The 18,692-nt window shown below is 36.1% G+C and overlaps 1 protein-coding gene across 14 annotated transcripts in view; it reads right to left on the minus strand.

Annotated features, from left to right (window-relative positions):
- DLG1 (discs large MAGUK scaffold protein 1) overlaps nt 1-18,692 on the minus strand; it is a 145,014-nt gene that overhangs the window by 36,852 nt on the left and 89,470 nt on the right. For all 14 annotated transcript variants that reach the window (XM_066326390.1, XM_066326393.1, XM_066326394.1 and 11 more), the window contains 9 exons: nt 16,270-16,323; nt 13,790-13,840; nt 12,773-12,897; nt 11,506-11,675; nt 10,850-10,986; nt 9,482-9,626; nt 3,535-3,661; nt 1,604-1,760; nt 420-522 (listed from right to left, as the gene is read on the minus strand). In XM_066326390.1, coding sequence (XP_066182487.1) covers nt 420-522; nt 1,604-1,760; nt 3,535-3,661; nt 9,482-9,626; nt 10,850-10,986; nt 11,506-11,675; nt 12,773-12,897; nt 13,790-13,840; nt 16,270-16,323 — 1,069 coding nt within the window. The remainder of the gene's footprint in view (nt 1-419; nt 523-1,603; nt 1,761-3,534; nt 3,662-9,481; nt 9,627-10,849; nt 10,987-11,505; nt 11,676-12,772; nt 12,898-13,789; nt 13,841-16,269; nt 16,324-18,692) is intronic.

Consider the following 18,692-nt stretch of genomic DNA (forward strand, 5'->3'; position numbering starts at 1 on the left):
ATCTTCACTCCAAAGGGAGATTTTAAGCACTGTTTCAGAAGGAAAGATGTTCAAGACCAAGCATCTTGAGGGGATGGGGAGAATCAATCCTTTCTTTCTTTGTCAGATGTCTGTCCATAATCTCAGGTAATCTGAGTAAATTAACCCACATGCATCCTCTCAAATGGGCCATATAAGTCTTTGAGAACTGAATTCTTAATACAGCTCAGTGGCACAGTCTTGTCCAGAATGCTTCAGTAGCCATGAAGGAATAAGTACAGCTCTAGCCTTATAATCTACAAGTGACAGTCACTGAGTAATTTCTAAAAGGCAAGGTCTTGCTGCTCTGGGCAAATCTCAGTGCAATGACTCAAAACCTCAGCAGTCAGTCAAGACTGTACAAGAGAAGTTTAATGTACAGAGCAACCCTTAACCCTTACCTTCTGGGCGGTACTGAGCTACAATAGTCACTGCTTGGCCTGCGTTCTTCAGGGCTGCTGCTGCCTGCTCGTGGGTCGCTGCTTTTAGATCCACTCCATTCACCTAGAAGCAATACAAAGAAGCTCCTTATCAAAATTAATGCTTGTATTTATCGCCACAGAACACACATCTCTGGAAAACAATTAATTGGATACAAACTAGTTTCAATGCGTGTGTATTTCCCCTGTTCCCAACATTGTTCCTTAAATAAAAAGTCAATAAAATCCTCTGTCACATATGTCCTTCTTAAGAATTACTGAGACTATCATAGTATATCACTCAGTGAATGGTCAGTTTTCTTCCTGTTTAAGAGTGTTTTCTTTCTTTTTAAGTAGAAATAGAGAATGTTACTTTTTGTGACGGTTCAGGGACCTTCTTAGGCAAATAATGCCTACAGGCCACGCTGTCACCACACCCACTGACAGACAACACCCTCTGTGAATCTGGCATTGTTTTCAAGGCAGATTTAAAAATAGCATCACAAAAAAAAAGGCAGCAGAAATGTATGTTCTACATTTTTAACCAAAAGCAGTTTTCACAGTTCAAACTAAAATAAAGATGTGCTTTAATATCAATTTTAGTAACAGATGTTAAAAGGACATAATTCCTCTTAAATAACTTCCAAAATACAATGTAACTATCCAAAGAAATGATTCTCCATAAATTAAGTAATTTCACAAAGAAACATATAAAATATTTATCACTTTCAATACTAATATAGAAAAAGCCCTTAGAGAGGTATGAGATGGACCTTTTTAAGACTAATAGGAGGTTCAGCAGCTACTCCAGGAAGTAAAGATCCAGTTTTAGACACTGCTGACAATGGTCTCCATCTCAGAAGAAGGGTTATTTCTGAAATCTGTATTCCTTCAATTTAGACACACACAGCTACGAGACTAAGGTAAGTTACTGTCTTCACTGAATGTCTCAGAGAGGGAAGTGCTATTTCAATCAGGTTACAGATGAGAAACTGAGGCAGACGAAAGTCCTCAAAGCCACTTTGAAAGTATATTAGAATCTGTTCCATTATCTCAAACTTAGCTCAGTTAATAACATTTTTTTGTATATAATTAATTGGCATTAATACATGGGGAGGGGTAAACTTCCATTGCTGTTTAAATGTAAAAGAAACAAAGAATCCTACAGAAATTATACGATCTCCTTTCCTAAGCTCTCCACTCAGGTCAGCTGGCCCTCCTGCAAGGATGAAAGAGATGAAAATTCCTTCTCCATCTTCTCCTCCAACAATGTTGAAACCAAGACCTGTTGATCCTCGATGTAGGACAACCTTTCTAGGCTCCCTGAAGGAAAAGAAAGGAATATGAAATCTTGGTCACTAGATATGAGTAAAATTAAAATAAACATTTAGAAAAGCTTCTAGATGCAAAACAAAATCCCCTCCCTGTTTTTAGGTGAACTGAACAGATCTGTAAGTATGTATGCATAAATAAATAAATTCCTATTATGCTATGATCCTATTCAGCATTGTCATTACTTAATATTTTCCATATTGTTCAAGAACACAAATGTATGTTGTGACATTCTCAAACACATTTTCGATTTCAGCAAAGCAACTGCAATTGAAGAAGTTAAACTAAACCGAGTTGTTGCACTCTTTTTCATAGGATCTCCTCCTAAATTGAATAAGGGAAAGGAAAGAAGAAATATTGGTAAGGCCAGGCAAATTCTAATGCAGAAAGACTCCTTCCAAAAATCCATTATCTGTTACTTGATTTAATACAAGTAAAGCATAAACGATCTCACAAAAAGACATTTCTAATAAAGCAGAGAAACTGTGCACTGCATTTCAAAACTCACTAGAGAGCACTAAAGAACAATTAATGGACATTAAGTATTTGGAGGCATTAATTATTAATTTACAGGATAAAGTAAGAGGCTGGTTTTTTTCCCAAAAAGACTCATCTAGTCCAATCTTTAAAAATCACTCAATTTTTGCACTAGCTATTAAATGAGGTCAAATTCTTAAGGTCAAATTCTTAAATTTCACCTCCATCAATTATTCTATTCATATTTTCAGAGTACTATTCTATTACAAATAAATGACACTGTAAAAATCTCTATTCATATTGCTCTGGATCACACCAATACATAAACAAAAACAGAACAGAAGAGAGAACAGAAAGATGCAGTATCTTTTAAAATAACACTCAAAATTTATAAACCTCATCTTGAGATGGAGAGAGTGTAATATGAGAAGGTAATTTAAAGAAAATCTAAACATTTTTCTGAATAGTCCTTGCATTTCAGAAGAAATCTAAAACCAGCCTTTTATAGTATATTTAAGGGAAAACAATAAAATCATAATGATATCAATAGGACAGAATGATTTTGGCTTACATGTCTACCTAACCCTAAGTTAAAAATCAGTACAAAGACATATCCTACCTTCCACTACACTAAAATCAATTCTTCAATTCATTACGTCACTTAGGTTTCAATCCTGGGTGAGCCCTGCCTTGGAATCTGAGTGACATTATCCATATCAGATGATGATGTGACACAGAATTCAGCAACAGCATACTGAAAGTGCAGTATAACATCCCTATACTTGCAGAACAGAAGGGCAACAAAATTACAAGAGCTTCCCTCTATCAGCAATGATGAATAAAAGATTATTACAATCTACTGAATCAGTGAAGGAATGAAAGGTCTGTCGATGGGAGAGGATTAAGAGCTGTCCAGCCTTTCTGGATTTAGAATCCATCAAAACACAGACTTGCCTACGGGGGCAGGGAAGAGCCAAACACTGCTTGCTTTAAAATGAGAAAATCTCTGGTCTGCTCATACTACCATCCTAAAAATCTCTGCCGATGCATGCAGCATTTCCAGGGCTTCCTCTTTTTAATGCTATTCCTGGACTGATAAATAAAGTATGTGTCTATGTGTACATACACATATACCTAGTTTTATCCTTACCACGATGTTTACTAGAGTTAAAAAATTAACATCTATTTCTTGAAATAAAACACAGCATTCACTAGTGTTTTGCCCACTAACACATCTTGGAACTTCCCTGGTTAACCAATTTGGCACTTAGCTTTGATTATTCATTACCTGGTAATCTCATCATCTCCAAGCATTCCCTTGGGAACTGGTGAATAGCGCCCTGGTGATGCTGGGGGCAGGGTCTGTCCCAGGTAGGCAGAGGGAGGGATATGGTTATCCACTGGCTGAGAATAAGCTTCACAGAGGGGAAGGAAAACAATAAAACACATCAGGATAATACTGAAAAACAGCTGGAGGAACTGAAACAAAGGAGTGACCTCTTGTAAAAACAGTTTCAATGATGTATTATAAATATCACAGTTCTAAAATAATGTGTTAAATCTGTACATTCCCCAGTCTCCTCACTAAGTCAGTACGCAAATTTTTCAGTTTTATTGTGTCAAAATTAAAACTTTTTTAGAAACAGATACTGTGGATAGCTGAAGCCCATGGGAACAGTCTGTAGATTTATCTGTTTTAAAGATGTTTTTAACTTGACTGAAGCAAAGTTTTAACTGAACCACAACACACACACCAGAAGAAATTTAGCATCTTAATGATTACAATTGATGGAAAATATTCTACAACACCAGAACTGTTCCAATAAATAATTAAGAAGGTGCATGATATTTCCAAGTTAGGCACATCAATTTCAAGTGCTCATTAATGCAGCCATACCCACTGTTTGCCATTACAAAGCATGTTCTACAATAGAAAAACACTCTACAAAACTGTCTTTTTTTCCTGGCGTATGTGCTTCAAACTCTGAAGCTTAAACATGAAGGGTGGGGACTCTTCACAGATTTGGTATTAGTAAAGTTGCCAGACTCTTTGCCCTTACTTGCTGTATCTGATGGGGTAGCTGACCTTTGAGGATTTACACTAAACCCAAAGCTCTTTAACAGAACATACGTGACACAGATTGCTGAAGCAATCTGCATATTCTCTGTTTTAAACTTTTTATCAGAAGTTTGGATCATATACAAACTTATCAAGAGTATTCTTGAGATAGATATATATATATGATATATTTGCTAAATAGCCATCTTTCAAACCACCCAGTCTGGGCTACATTGTGCCTGTATTGTTCAAGATTGCTAGCAAACACGTGCAGTAAATTCTTCACATGGCATATGCACCAGGTGAACACTGTCAGCATTTCAGCAGGCATTAAAATCCACTATTAACAACTTCAGCAGTTTAAGAGCACTGGCTGATAAAAGAATTGTGCTATTCAGACACACCACTCCTCAGTTAGCTGCATGAGGCTGTGCAGAACTTCTGGAAATCATTATTCTGGATAGACGAGAGGTTTAGCAAAATTCAGAACTGAAGCACAGGAGGTACCTGGTGCCCTTCTATAACAAATACAGAATGAAGTTCCCTCACGTTGCTTGGCTTCGTGAGGTCAAAAGCAAAGAAAATGCTGCTTTTGCTAAAACCAAATGATGGACAAAACCATTCACATTAGAGAACTCCCTAAAAATTAGGAGCTGTTCAACATATGTGATTCCTAATACAGTTTTTTGAAACAGCAGTAACACACACATTGCACCTTCATCCTTGCACTGCCTGCAAGGATTTTATAGATCCCACTTCCTTCTGTCTGTCCCAGTACCATACACAGTTTCTCTGCACTGGTAAGAGATTTGGATACCTCACTGTCAATTTCAAAACCTGGAGTTTTTTTAATCACATTGGAATTTTAGCAACACTTTCACAAATGATTAAAAAAAACCATATTGCAATATTTGCCTTTCAATTTAAATAAAAAAAAAAAGGTTTTTAATACAACATTATCATTGCCATGTAATTGTATGCATTTTTTGCTTGAAACAAAACCACACATAAATACAGTTATTTGGGGTTTTTTCCTGAAAATTTTAAAGCTAAAGAACAAAAAATTAAATGCAAGACATTACGAGCTCTTTTCCAACTACAGGAAAACGGGTGTTGATGAAAAAACCTTAACAACTGTTGCACAGTTTAGCAGCTCTGTACATTCTGTTCCTGCACTAAATTATCTCATTCCACAAAATGAATTTGAAATTGCTTTTCACAAGCCAATGGTAGCCATAATGATGCATATTTTATAGGAAGTAATTAGATACAAATATATTCATTGACTTACAGTACTTCTCATTTGTTTTTCAGGTTTCTGAAGCACTGTGTTCAGAAACATTCACAGCACCTATTACGTGACCTTATTTTAAATTTTTTTAATCCTTCCATCACGTGACTAAAAGTCAGCTATCAATCAATATAACAGTTTATTATTTCAGACCCGTGGACTGTTCCCCAACAGCACTGGCTGCATCCTTTATTAAGTTTTACATATGCTCCTTGCTTGGAACAGTCTGGTCCTTTCTCAAGGCTGTTGCTCTCAATGCCACTAAAGCAAACCTACACAAAGGCACAAACAGGCTGCTCTCTGAGGAGCTCCTGCACAAAGCCATGCCTGCATCCTTCCTCAAACTGCTTCAGATGGAAATTACAGCTGAAGCATATTCATGAACATGGAAATATTCATGAAGCATATTCAGGAACACGACAGAAATAAAAGGCAAGCCTTCACTTTTTGAATCCTAAGTGAGGTCTAAACTTCTATTTCCAGGTAAATATTATTACTGATGAAATTGATAAAGGAACTGTCTTTTGGATGAACAGGAAATTGCATGCATGAAATCAACTTGCTTTGACAGAAAAAAGTCAACTCTTAAGAAGAAATTCCATTTCCAAATCCACCCTCTCCTTTACATAAGACAGTTCTAGACAAAAAGAAAAAAATGGAAGATCTCCTATTATTTTCCCATTATCTGTAAATTGAGGACATCAATCACAAGGACAATCTCGGAAATGGGCAATAAAATTAAAAGTTTATTGTCTTTTACTGTTATTACATATTCTTATCTTCTTGTACTTCGGCCATTTAAGAAATGATAAGGCATCCATGTCTAGTGAAGAAGCTGATTACTCCCTACCTTCCAGTATTTTATTTCTCAATGCAGGGTGGAAACACTGTACCAACACACAAAAACATAAGGAAAAAATACTTTGAAATTAATTAGGAGTCAAAAATGCATCACTTAAAATGTCTTCAAAGAAGGCCTGTATTGGAAGCAAGTCCTCTCTCTCAAAAACCATTTAGCCACTTTTCTGACTGATATTCTACTACACGCACTTCACGGGTAATGTTGGTGTTTTAAACAGCAAGTGCTACACCTTCTTGGTAACATTTCAATTGAATAACTTTAAAAACATTTATATGAAGAAATTACTGGATATTTGTTCCAGGAACCATTTAATGACCACCGTTTATGTACAGATGAGGGAGGCACTGATGCATGACCCCTCCAGCAGGCTGTGGTTATCACACACACATCAGCCCAATGCTCTGGCCACAGGACCATCCCACCCACAGTAAAACATGGTGAGGGGACTTCTGCTGCATTTCCATGTTTTCTATATTGGAAGTTCTCACTTTTCAGCCTGATGGACAGTGGAGAACAGCACTCAGAGGGAAATGTGCTCAGAAAGAACAATCTTTGCTAATTGCATTTTTCTTGAATCAGAAAATGCAGAGCACTGGAAAGTAACTGTTTAGCCTGGCAATCCACACCTCAAGAGCTAAAAGATAAATCTCACAGAAGCAATAGAAAGAGGGATAGCAATCAACTATTCCAGATCTATGGCCAAGCTTTCATCACCCATACACGTCCCAGTCTCTAGAGCAACAGCACATAACCATAAGCCTTTTTATCCACATTCATTCCCTGCTGAATCTCTGGTCTCCAACAGCCCCAAGTCTTCTCTAACAACTCCCCCACAGGCAGCTGGAAGCCACTCACTCGCTCTGGTAAATATCAAATGACAGAGGTCAATTCTCAGCCCCAGGTGCACAGTGTTGGCATAACATCTGTACTCTTCCCAATAAATACTGCCATAAATCAGAATCTCAGAAACCTCTTGATCAAACTTGTCTTGATTCTAAGGCACTAATCAGAACGAAATATCAAATTATTTAATTATCTACATGGATACTGACTTATTTGGTCCTTTCATTTGAGCCATCAGATCACCTGACAAGGCCACACCACTGTAGCTGATACTCTTACTACAGAATTTCTAAAAGAAATCAGATTTTGCAAAGAACCTAGACGCTGAAATTTGTTCTCGAACAGCCCCTCAGTATCCTTAGCTCTGCATTTTAAATCCTCATCACTAGGGCAAGTGAGGCAGCCCTATAACTGAACAAGTTCCAGCAGGAAAATCTTCAAGACAAATCAAATCCTGAATTTGGACTTTTGAATTAACTACCATGTCCACAGAAGTGAGCACAATAAGCAATCTACTGCATGTTCTCCACAGTATCAAGCACAGTGCACTGTGCTTTTAGATATTTCTGAAAAAATGAGCATTAACAAGCAAACAATCAAACATTGCACAAAAACAGAAATAAAATAGGCAAACCAAAAACCCTCCCAAGGGGGTTCTGTAAGTGAGCAGTTCACATATAAATTCAGGTAGTAGAGTTTCTACCTTAACATCATTTGTAATAGACATAATTTGTAATAGACATGTTCACAGGGAACCTCCATGCACATCTTACTTCTCCTTTATGATAGGACTGAACTCCTAAGAACCTGGCTAAAAGGATTTTCATGGACAGAAATAGGAAGGAGGATTGCAAATACATGTCTCAGAAGAGCAGAAGATGAGTAGGTGAAGAAAGAAGCCTGATAACTGTTTCCACACTGACTCACAATCCAGGTGATCCTAGAAAATACCTCTTTAATATCTGCCATCTGGTAAAAGCACTTCAAAATCCCCAGTCTAAAGCTCTAGAGCTCTGTACTGCTCTGCTAAATGCACTATAAAATACTTCATACAGGTGCCACCATTTTTTGGTAAGAGTTCTATTTAACTGAGCAGCTTCTTGCAGAAAGCAGAAGCTTTCTGGTTGGAAAGTTATCACATCATTTATAAAGCAGAATCAGCCTTTGAAGAAATTGATGTCTCCCTTTGAGATTTCCATTGTAAATGCGCAAATGCTGAGGTACTAGAAAAGCTTTTATTCTGCCCTGTATAAGAAAAATAGCATTTAGCAGCTCAGACACACAAGGTTGTTTTTCCTACATGAAAGACTGAAGAAAAGACTGAACTGATTTCCTGGAATTACATCTTTCAGGCCCAAAGTGTTCCTTTTTTTCACATGAAGTAGTACCTAAACAGATCAGTGTTTAGGTGCTACAAATAAACTGCACATATCTAATGGCAGGAATCAAAGCAATACCCAAAATAACTCTCCCCCAGAACCATTTCATGTGACAACATGAGTAAAGCTGGTCATCCAGAAAAGTCAGTCTATTCAGTCTTAGAAAGATACAGCTATATCATTCTTTTTCCTTTCTCCACCTAAATGATAATACTCTTTTGAAATACACTCAACTCAAATATTCTTTACATTGTAGTTTAACCCCAAACCTTCTGGATTTGCACGTTTGACTTTGAAAATACTCTTGTCAGAAATTCTCGTAACTACTTTTTAATACATGTTCACTGGTTTTCCATTTGAATTGTCAATAATTATGTAAAAACTGAAGCCAGATTTCAAATAAATTAACATGGATTTTTTTTAACTCATTCATAGGCAGGCACCAGAGCAAGAACTTCCCATTCTCCCAGTTCAGTTTAGTCAAGTATATGCAAGTTCACGAGAAACCAGGAAAACTGGGAAAACATCAGAGCAACATGAGTAACACTGAGTCTGTAGGACTGGGCCATGACAGCCACAAGAACACCCCTGGAGCCCCACTGCTGCTGTCTTTTTGGTACACAAACTATAGGATGTTGTTATGGATAGTATAGAATTTTCCTCATTATTCAACTTATAGCAGATTTTTTGCCTCATATAATTTTTCAAAGCTTGTAATAGTTAAAATGAAATATGTTACAATGAAATATGTTAAAGCCTTAAAGAGAAAATTAATTAAATCAGAAATTAAGATGAACTTACAGTTTGTGATGTCAGGAGGGGCATAACTGTCATTCATGAACATGCTGGTAGGTTTTGCAACCTTCAGATAAACAAAGTCAGATGTGTTTTTTAAGGCAGTCACTGCTTCTTCATGAGTAACTTCTTCTAAGCAAACACTGTTGACCTGAAGATAAAAACAAACATTCTCAACCCAGGAAAATGTACTGTTTTCATAGGACACTCACTGAAGGCTGTTGGAACACTGGCATTGAGAGTCTTTATCAGGATTCCTGTGCCATAGACATAACTGGTTACATAAAATTATATAAGAGATGCTTGTTAAGTATGAGAAAGACAAGTATTCCTGTGAAAGATTATAATAAACTGTATTGATCACAACATTGTAAAGAAGGCACACATGACTTTGGGGAGCTAATGGGACAAGTAGTACACTCAAAATGTTGTAAGTGTGCACACTTACACTGTGTTACTGCAAGCATTACACAGAGAGAAGTTTCTTCCAATAAGCACCACATCAACTTGTCATGACATTATTATGTAACACCAAGACCTCATTTCTAATATTTTTTTTAAAAAGCAGGATTCTTCATGTAAAGGGATAATTCCAGTATTCTTTAAGTACTTTCACATCCCCCAACTCTGTTTTTTAAGTGACAAAATTATCCAAAGTCTTTTTACTTCTGCACTGAACATTTTGAGTTGGTTTTTACTGTTTGAAGAGCAGAAGAACACGTCCTGCTGCTCTGTACTGTGAGTACAGATGCACCCAGAGCTCTTACAGAAGCAAATTCTGCTAGAGGAAGGAGTGTAGAGCAATTAACCTTACAAGACTTAACAATTCAGAAATACAGAAATTTCTGGTTGTTGCTCTCATTTTTCTATCTGGACAAAAAAAATCTGTGGATTGAATTTAAGGAAGTTGAAAGTAATTTTTACTTTGTGCATAGAAAAATTCAACTTTGAAGCTATTTTAAGCTTTTTAAAAAATAAGAACGCCATTCAACAGCATTACAAACACTGAAATGCAATATCAAAAGCAGTTTCACTGCAGGCTGGCTAAAGGCTGGCCAGCCACCAGTACAAGGAGTTCCATTCCATTCTTCTCAAAAGAGAAGAGAAACAATCCCTTTGTATGTTTGTTCATAATTCTGTCACTCAGATCCCAGAAAAATAATAGCAGGCATCAGAAATAAACATGCTGATTTATACAGGTTTTGCATGGAACATTTGGCTGAGGAATAGATTTCAGATTTCCTGATGAGATGGTGTTGAATGATGCTGATTTAATTTTATCACTGATTTCCAAGCAGCTTAACCACAAATTGAATCACGTCCCTATTGAGTCTAAAAGTGCATGGCCATTTAAAAAATGCAGCTCTTACTTACAGCTAAAAGTTTGTCTCCAATCTGAAGTTTGCCATCTTTATGTGCTGCTCCACCTTCAATGATTTTGGTTACATAGATGCTGTTGTCCCCAGGTATATGCTGATTTCCTACACCACCAGCAATACTGAAACCAAGACCTGCTTGAAGATAAAGATTTACTCAAGAAACCTTTTTTGCATTAACTGGATTTAAATTCTTACATAAATAATAACATTCCTTGAAGGACACAAATATATATAATATCAGGGTCTGACTGAAGTAATTCTGATGCCTTTTCAAGTGAGCTCCATAATTTTCTAGAATATAAGGCTCTAGAAAAGATGTAACACGTATGCAAGTTCTGAAAACCAAAAGCTACATCATTCACTTCACGCTTTGTGAAGTATGGGCACAGCAGAACTATAAGCATCACCATTCATCTATATATTTATAGAACAGACATATTGCCCAGTAATTACTTTCCCTAAATTATTTTTAATCTCTCAAACATCCTTACTAGGTAATCCAATTAAGTATTTTACTCCAAATTTAATGTACTTAAAAATTACTAGATACAATCAGAAACATTTTATCATTTAAAGAAAATTCCGCATTCTACAAGAACAGTTTCGATCCTATCCTTTTTATGAAACGGAAACTTGGTATTTCCAACGTACCTTTGGGGCCTTTCACAAGTTTGATTTCCACTATCTTTTCTGTGACTGGTTTTCTTCTTTTGACGTACAATCGCACAATTGACCCCGCTTCTTTCAACGCCTCCACGGCTTTGCTGTGTGTCACATCCCGAACATCCACCTCATTTACTCGGAGGATACAATCATTAACCCTGGAGACAGCAACAGTCACGCTCAGCTGTTGTGTTACTGCACAGTGCACACATCAGGAGACTAATATTTTATCTATAATACAGTAACCTACATGCTAACGCATTAAAATAGAGATTTATCTCCAGGATTCTACTCATTCAGGACAATGCTCTGAAATTAATTATTAGGGCTTAAAAATAAATCAAGCATTACTAGAAAATATTTAAGAGGAATATTTAATTCATGGCTGAAGAGGGCACCTTATTATATATGTGCCTCATTTTGACAGTGCTTTGAACGGATGTTTGTAAAAATTACCTTTTGTTTACAGTTATAAAACAGAATTTAAAAAATCAGAACCTAAAAGGCACACAATGAAAACACACTTGTTTTAAGCCATGATATGAACAAGTCAATCTTGCTTTTCACAAGCAGTTTAAGTGCTGGCCTTCCAGCCCATTTAACGTGTTGCTGCAGTAACACTGAGCCCTCATTACACTCAGTGCAATGCCAGGCCCACCTGTCACCCTGTCCTGCCAGATGTACCTCTGACAATGGCCAACAAGCCAAAATGAAGCCTTGGAATAAGCTCATTAGGACTAAAATCCATAATACATCAGGTATTTGCACATGGAATTACAGGGTAAGTTCTTGGCAACACAAGAGAGAAAAAAAAAACTAGTCCTGCAATCAATGTGGATGGGTATCTTTGAAAAATTAAGACAGTGAATTATTGCCAAGTGTAAAAAAGGGATTGTTAATAAACTCAACTACTTCATGGATCAGAAAAATCCACACATGGATATGTACCCAACAAGAGTTTCCTATCCTACCTAAGCTTTTTCCTGAATCATGAACTATGAAAGATATGGCATAAATCTATACACAGAATAGAAAAAGTTCACTTAATATTCCTAAACTGCAGATATTGTTAGTTTAGGAGACACATATTGATCCACTCAAACATTCCTCATTATTTAAAAAACACTTCTCTAAGAAAATTTATTTAACATTTAATGCAGGAGGATAAAACTATAAAAAGTAACAGAAAATTTTCTATACAGTTTTTAAAACACAGTAACAGTATTTAATATCCCAACACAGAAATCCATCCTACCGTAATCTTCCATCCTGTGCAGCTGCACCCCCGGCTATAATTTTAGTAATGAAAATACTTGCATCATCTCCAATATGTGGGTTGTCTGTACCACCTGCAATGCTAAAGCCAAGTCCTGAATTTCCCTAAAGACAGAGGGAGAAAAAAATTTACACATTTATTTTCTGGGGAGAAAGTATTCTGGTGTATTTGATACTCTACAGAACCAAATCTACATAATTTTTACTGATAAAAAAATATTTAAAGACAGTTTAAGGGGTATGCTACATGTATAACTTACTTTTATGAAAATAAGTATACATACATCTTACATACACATAAGGAGAACATAAGTTATTGTATAACTGTAAGACAAATACTTGCTCCTCATAAAATTGTTAGTGACACATTATTTTTCCCAGAGAAAAGCCTTTATATAGCTTGTGTCCCACCTCTAATATATTCCCACAGATGCAGAGATTCAGACTGACATTTTTCTCTTCAAGGATTGCTTTCCCTTAGCATCAGCTGCAAGACCTCTTCACCCTCTCAGTAACCACCAGAACTGCACAGGTATTAGATACAAAAATTTCTTTCTGTCTTTTTGTTAACAGTGCACCTCAAGTGAACTGAGCTAGATCTCAACATAGAAAACCTAACAAAGAAATGCACGTGACAAGGTGTCACTTGGAATCTCAACATAAAACTTAATGGCATGTAAGTAAAAGTCTATGAAAAAAATAGCAATACAGGAGATTAAACCAGAATCTGTGTTGTTAGTCTCTACAAGTCTAGGTAGCAACATTAAATGCAGGATGTCTTATAGGAGACCATTCCTCCATTTCATTCTCAATGGTCAAGGATATTAATAAAACTTTCAATTCCTAATTAGCAAATGATTGGACTTTTTTAATTAGATTAAATAATCTATCCAAAACAAAATGAGAAAGAGTAAGAATTGATTTGGATTGCTATTTTCATATTAAAGTATCATAAATCCCATTTCAAACAAAGTACAGAGGACATTTAGCATGTTACCCTTTCAAGAGTGATTTCTTCATACTCATAATCTGCATCCGTGCCATTGACCTATTAAAAAAAGGAAAGTGAGACTTACAGAGAATCCTACACTTTACACAACCCAATTTGCTTGGCTGGCAGTTCACTCCCATCAAACCTCAGCTGACTCACAGTGACCACTGGGCTCAGAGGGGACATGTGATTTTTACACCACTCTGTATTTATAAAACAATCTTTTTGTACAAGTTTAAAAGTTGCCTGTTCAGGGAGCAGACTGTTCTACACAACTACTGGAGGGCACAGGCCCTCTGTTTCTGATTGCCAAAAAAAAATGCTCTTGAGATCCTCAGATGTTCCTCAGGCTACACAGCAACTTGAAACTGAGAAAAAAGAAACAGGATGTGGGGTAGAGAAGAATTATAAGGAAGAACAGAGCAGCATTTTCCTGTTGTTGTTCCACACTGAGCAGAGAAAAACCAAAGACTGAGGCTGTAGACCACCTTCTCAGGAGAAATAGGTAAGACCCTTCTAAAGTAACATTTAATAACCGTTTATACTACTATTTATCATGTTACATACATATTTAAGTTTAGCTATTTAAAACTGGAGCAAACAGAGAAAAAGAGTTTAGAAGAATACTTTATAAAGCTTGATGAAGAACTGAAATCCTAGAAAGAAGCCTCATCATCCTCTGGTTAGAAAGGATACCCACACTCTTTGCTACCTACAGAACAAGGAAAGAATCAAATAACAGAAGCAAAAAATATCAAAACTAAGCAAATTCAATTAAATAACAAATTCTCATTCATATTTAAGAATAATTTAAATAATTCATATTTAATTCAAGAATAAGATTTTTTCCCAAGATATCTTGGAAATCAAATTCTTTCCTCCACAGTTACCTACAGCAGCTACAGACAACTCCCTTTTCCTAGCCTTTTAAGATAAGATATTTAACAAGGTAAGAAATAACATTTATATTATTATTTTACAGAGCAACTTGTCTATCCTTAAGATACAGAATATCTGATAAGACTTCTGTAACAAAAACATAAAAAACATGTATAGAAGAAGGCATTTAAATCTGTTTTCTAGCAGAGAATTTAAAAAGGGAATTTAATTCATTCCAATAAGATCAAGCTACTTCCTTTCTCCTATGTTTATTTAACATATTTAAATGCTCCACAAGCTTGCAATGCCATGACTTTTACAGGCTGTCTAATCAAGCTCTTTTATCCCTCACTCTCTAATTATATCTCCCCTTAATACAATAGAAGCCATATCCATTTCACATATTACAGATTATCATCTTCGCAAAGTACCTCAAAAATGATTATGTCCTTTGTAGTTTGTTCACTGAAAAAGATACGGTGGTTTTAACACATGATATTTCTCTATTAAAAAGGGACGAGGTCCTGACCTTCTCAATACACGAAACTGGATCTGTTGCTACACCAACACAAAAGAAGCCACTGTGATCAAGAAGTTTTTATGGTAGCTTAGTCCTTGAGCTATTATGTACAGGAATGACAGCATGTGCTAACTGAAGCAGTCACCCAGCATTACAGTACCTGCAAAAGGTTCATGATGACTGATCAGTGTGCAGAGCGTTTCGCTTCTCTTTTTTATTAAATAAATAACAAGGAAGATTAATCATTTCCCTATTCATTGCCACTAAACAAAACAAAGCTGATCCTAATATATTTAAGCAGTCTCCTATTTCCATGTACAAAGCTCTGTAACCCAATTTAAAATATCATCTAGATAAACAGGAGCAAACAAAAACCTCCATCATTTTTATCTTCTCCTGTAGCTCAGTCCTATACTCTATCTTTTTGAAAAAATACCTTAGAATTTATTAATCTAACAAACCAAACATAAGCAGACACAAGAGCAAGGATATATTACATGATAAAAATCACTGACCCAGTCTATCTTTTCGAAGTTTTAAAGGTATCTCAGACTAACTAAGCTAAGCTTTATTTGTAGGGCCTTCTCCTGGGTGAAGGACTTTCTATATAGATATTGTAATTATGTCTGACAAACAAAAATCTCAGCCTCCACATAACTACATTTATTACCTTAATGTTCCAAACAGAACCAACTCATTTTTATGAACATTTAGAGCACTAAGACCTTAAGTACAGCCACTGCATGAAGAAATGTTTTTATGAGAAGTGCAACGGAAATGGCACATTAAATATTAAAGCATCTGCCTGCACAGTTGAAGAAACAGATTGTTCTCTGAACACTGAACCTCTGGAACCTCAATTGTGTTTTTCACTGTCACACACTGGTATAAAGAAAAATTCCCACCTGCAATCTGCAACTTTTTTTTTTTCATGAAACAGCTATTTAAGGAGTTTAAATAGCCATCATGAAATCTGACAAAATCAGAGGGGTAAGATACATCTTAAACAGCAACAACAAGTGTACACAATTACATCCATAAAACGTGATTTGAAGTTATAACTGAAAGTTATAAAGTTATAACTTACATATGTTGAAGTCTCCAAAGAATCTGTATTCACCAGCACTGGAGGGGGATTTGCCTTTAAAAATGAAAAAAAGAATACACAGCCTAAGAAAATGCACTATTAATGACAATTTTACAACATTTAACTTGCTGGATTTTCTCAAAGTTCTGCAAAAAGGTAGCCTGACCCTGAGAAACTCAAAACTGATCTTCTGAAACACTTGTTACTATCCTGGACAAGCTGCTTCCCTGACATAAAACCACACTGTTAGGGAAGTCTGAGATCATATTTAATATCTAAATTCTGACATTTATTACCTTGTTTTTCAAAAGAAAACCTGAGTCATGCTACCATTTGACACGATGCCAGTTACCCCAGTACTTGTGGATGACTGGCACAGGTTGTTTTACCACTCAGTATCTCAAAACCAATTTTCAGCGGATTCAATTTCCCTGTCTTCCCATCAGGAACAGCCACCACGCCCTCCACAAACTGCAGAATGGAAACCTGCAGAAATGCAGCTTAAGCAAGAATGCACCTACAAACTCACTTGCAAAAGCAAACCCACAGCAAACATTCATTTACCACACAGCAGCACGTGCTTCCACCGGAAAATTGTTAAGGATTAACAAGCCATAAGCAGTCAGATTATTGCCACAGAAAGCTGAAATAATGTTAGCATTTGTACAAGGCAGGAACCAGTAGAGTAAGTTTACACCTTTAGTCTCAAACCATTGAGAATTTTTCTGTGAAAAATGGGTTTTCAACTGAAAGAAAATCCATAGGAATTGATGGCATTTCTCCGAAATATTTCCAATTCCCATTTATCCATCAATTATCTGCCTTCAAAATAGGCAGCCTCTAGCCTGCTCTAGGAACATAAGCAAAACAGACAAATCATGTCCAGATATATTCCAGACTCCAAATACTGCTAATTATTAAGTTCAGTGGCACTAAACAAAGTTAATATCCTTATTGCTTCAATGAATATGAGGGGGTTTTTTTAATACATAGAAAAAATATATTATCTTTAAAATTAACACTTTCCTTTGTTTAATCCCCTAAGTGTCTGTGTGTGTGTTTAAGTAAATTTAGGGTTAGTTTAATAGGCTGCAAAAGAAGCCATGTTAAACTCATGCAAAGATAAAGCTAAGACCTGCAAAAACATGACAATTGCATTAACCTATACATATCCTACATTTTTGCAGCATTACTATTTCTGAAGAATTTATGATTTTTCAAAGCTCCCAAACCTAGGAAGTGATGACTCAGAAGTGCCTTTCAAAAGGCTGAGATGAATAATCTCCCATTATTAGACAGGAGCCATCAATCTGCTATCAGGTGTCAAAAATTAAGCCTGTGTCATTAAATAAGTACTAAAATCAGGTGAGACCTACACAAGCTAACAGAACAGACAATTAGAAGTAAGAGGAAACAAAAAGGAGGACACATGACTGTCAGAATGCCATGAAAAGCCTTTCTCACCCAGCAATTCTCTCAATAGAAGCATAGGCACACTTCATGCAATAAGGACATTAAGCACTAGTTATTAATGTTGCAATAAAAATCTCTGTCAAAACAACACTATCCCTCACAAGCATTTTCTGACACTAAGTTAAATTTCCTTTTCTGCTTCTTATTCAAGTGCAGGTTCTACTAAAATAAGAGTAAAGGAAAAATAAGATCCTGTACTAAAAAACCCAATCTATTATTCATCGCCATAATTTATTGTTACGGCGAGTTAAACCATACATTTTTATGGTTTTGCTCAGAAGAAAGCAAGGTTTAATTGCTCAGTCATGTTCTTTTCACTCCATTTTAGAATGTATCTTTATTTAATATAAGGATTCTGCAACATCCAATTATATTCTACCTACACAGTGCCAGTGAAAGCTGGCTCCCCATGATTTTTATTTTTGAGGCAGACAAGTGTTCTTCTTTACATGTTTAAAAAAAAAAAAAAGACAACTAAAAGCAAAATTGCTGTTAGTAGGCGAGTTTTAGTGAACAGTATGTTTGAGATACGTATCAGCCAAGCAATACAAACCCCCTTCTGTAAGTTAAATGATTATTCCAAACACCCCTACATTTATCCAAACTGTCCATTAAGAAGCAGCAATCCACCACCTTTTTCAGAGACTGATGAGAAATGCTGTGCCAGGCATTCCAAAGGTACTATGTGGATATGGCTGCACCGGCCTGTCCACCTCAAATCTTGATGTGGGCAGAATCCCTCTATTAGAAAGGAGTATTTCTAAAACTAATCAAATTTCTGGCCTTCCTGATGGAAGAAGTACAGGTGACAGATTCAAATAAACACATATCTACTGGAAATTGCACTATAAAACAGACAACTGCAAAAATGTTTGCTAATTATGGACTATGCAAAAATTAAAAACTCAGCAAAGACAAAGATTACCACCTGTTGCAAGTTTAGTCAAGTA

The sequence above is a fragment of the Sylvia atricapilla genome, chromosome 10 (genome assembly GCF_009819655.1).
Source record: "Sylvia atricapilla isolate bSylAtr1 chromosome 10, bSylAtr1.pri, whole genome shotgun sequence".
In the NCBI taxonomy this organism is placed as follows: Eukaryota; Metazoa; Chordata; class Aves; order Passeriformes; family Sylviidae; genus Sylvia; species Sylvia atricapilla.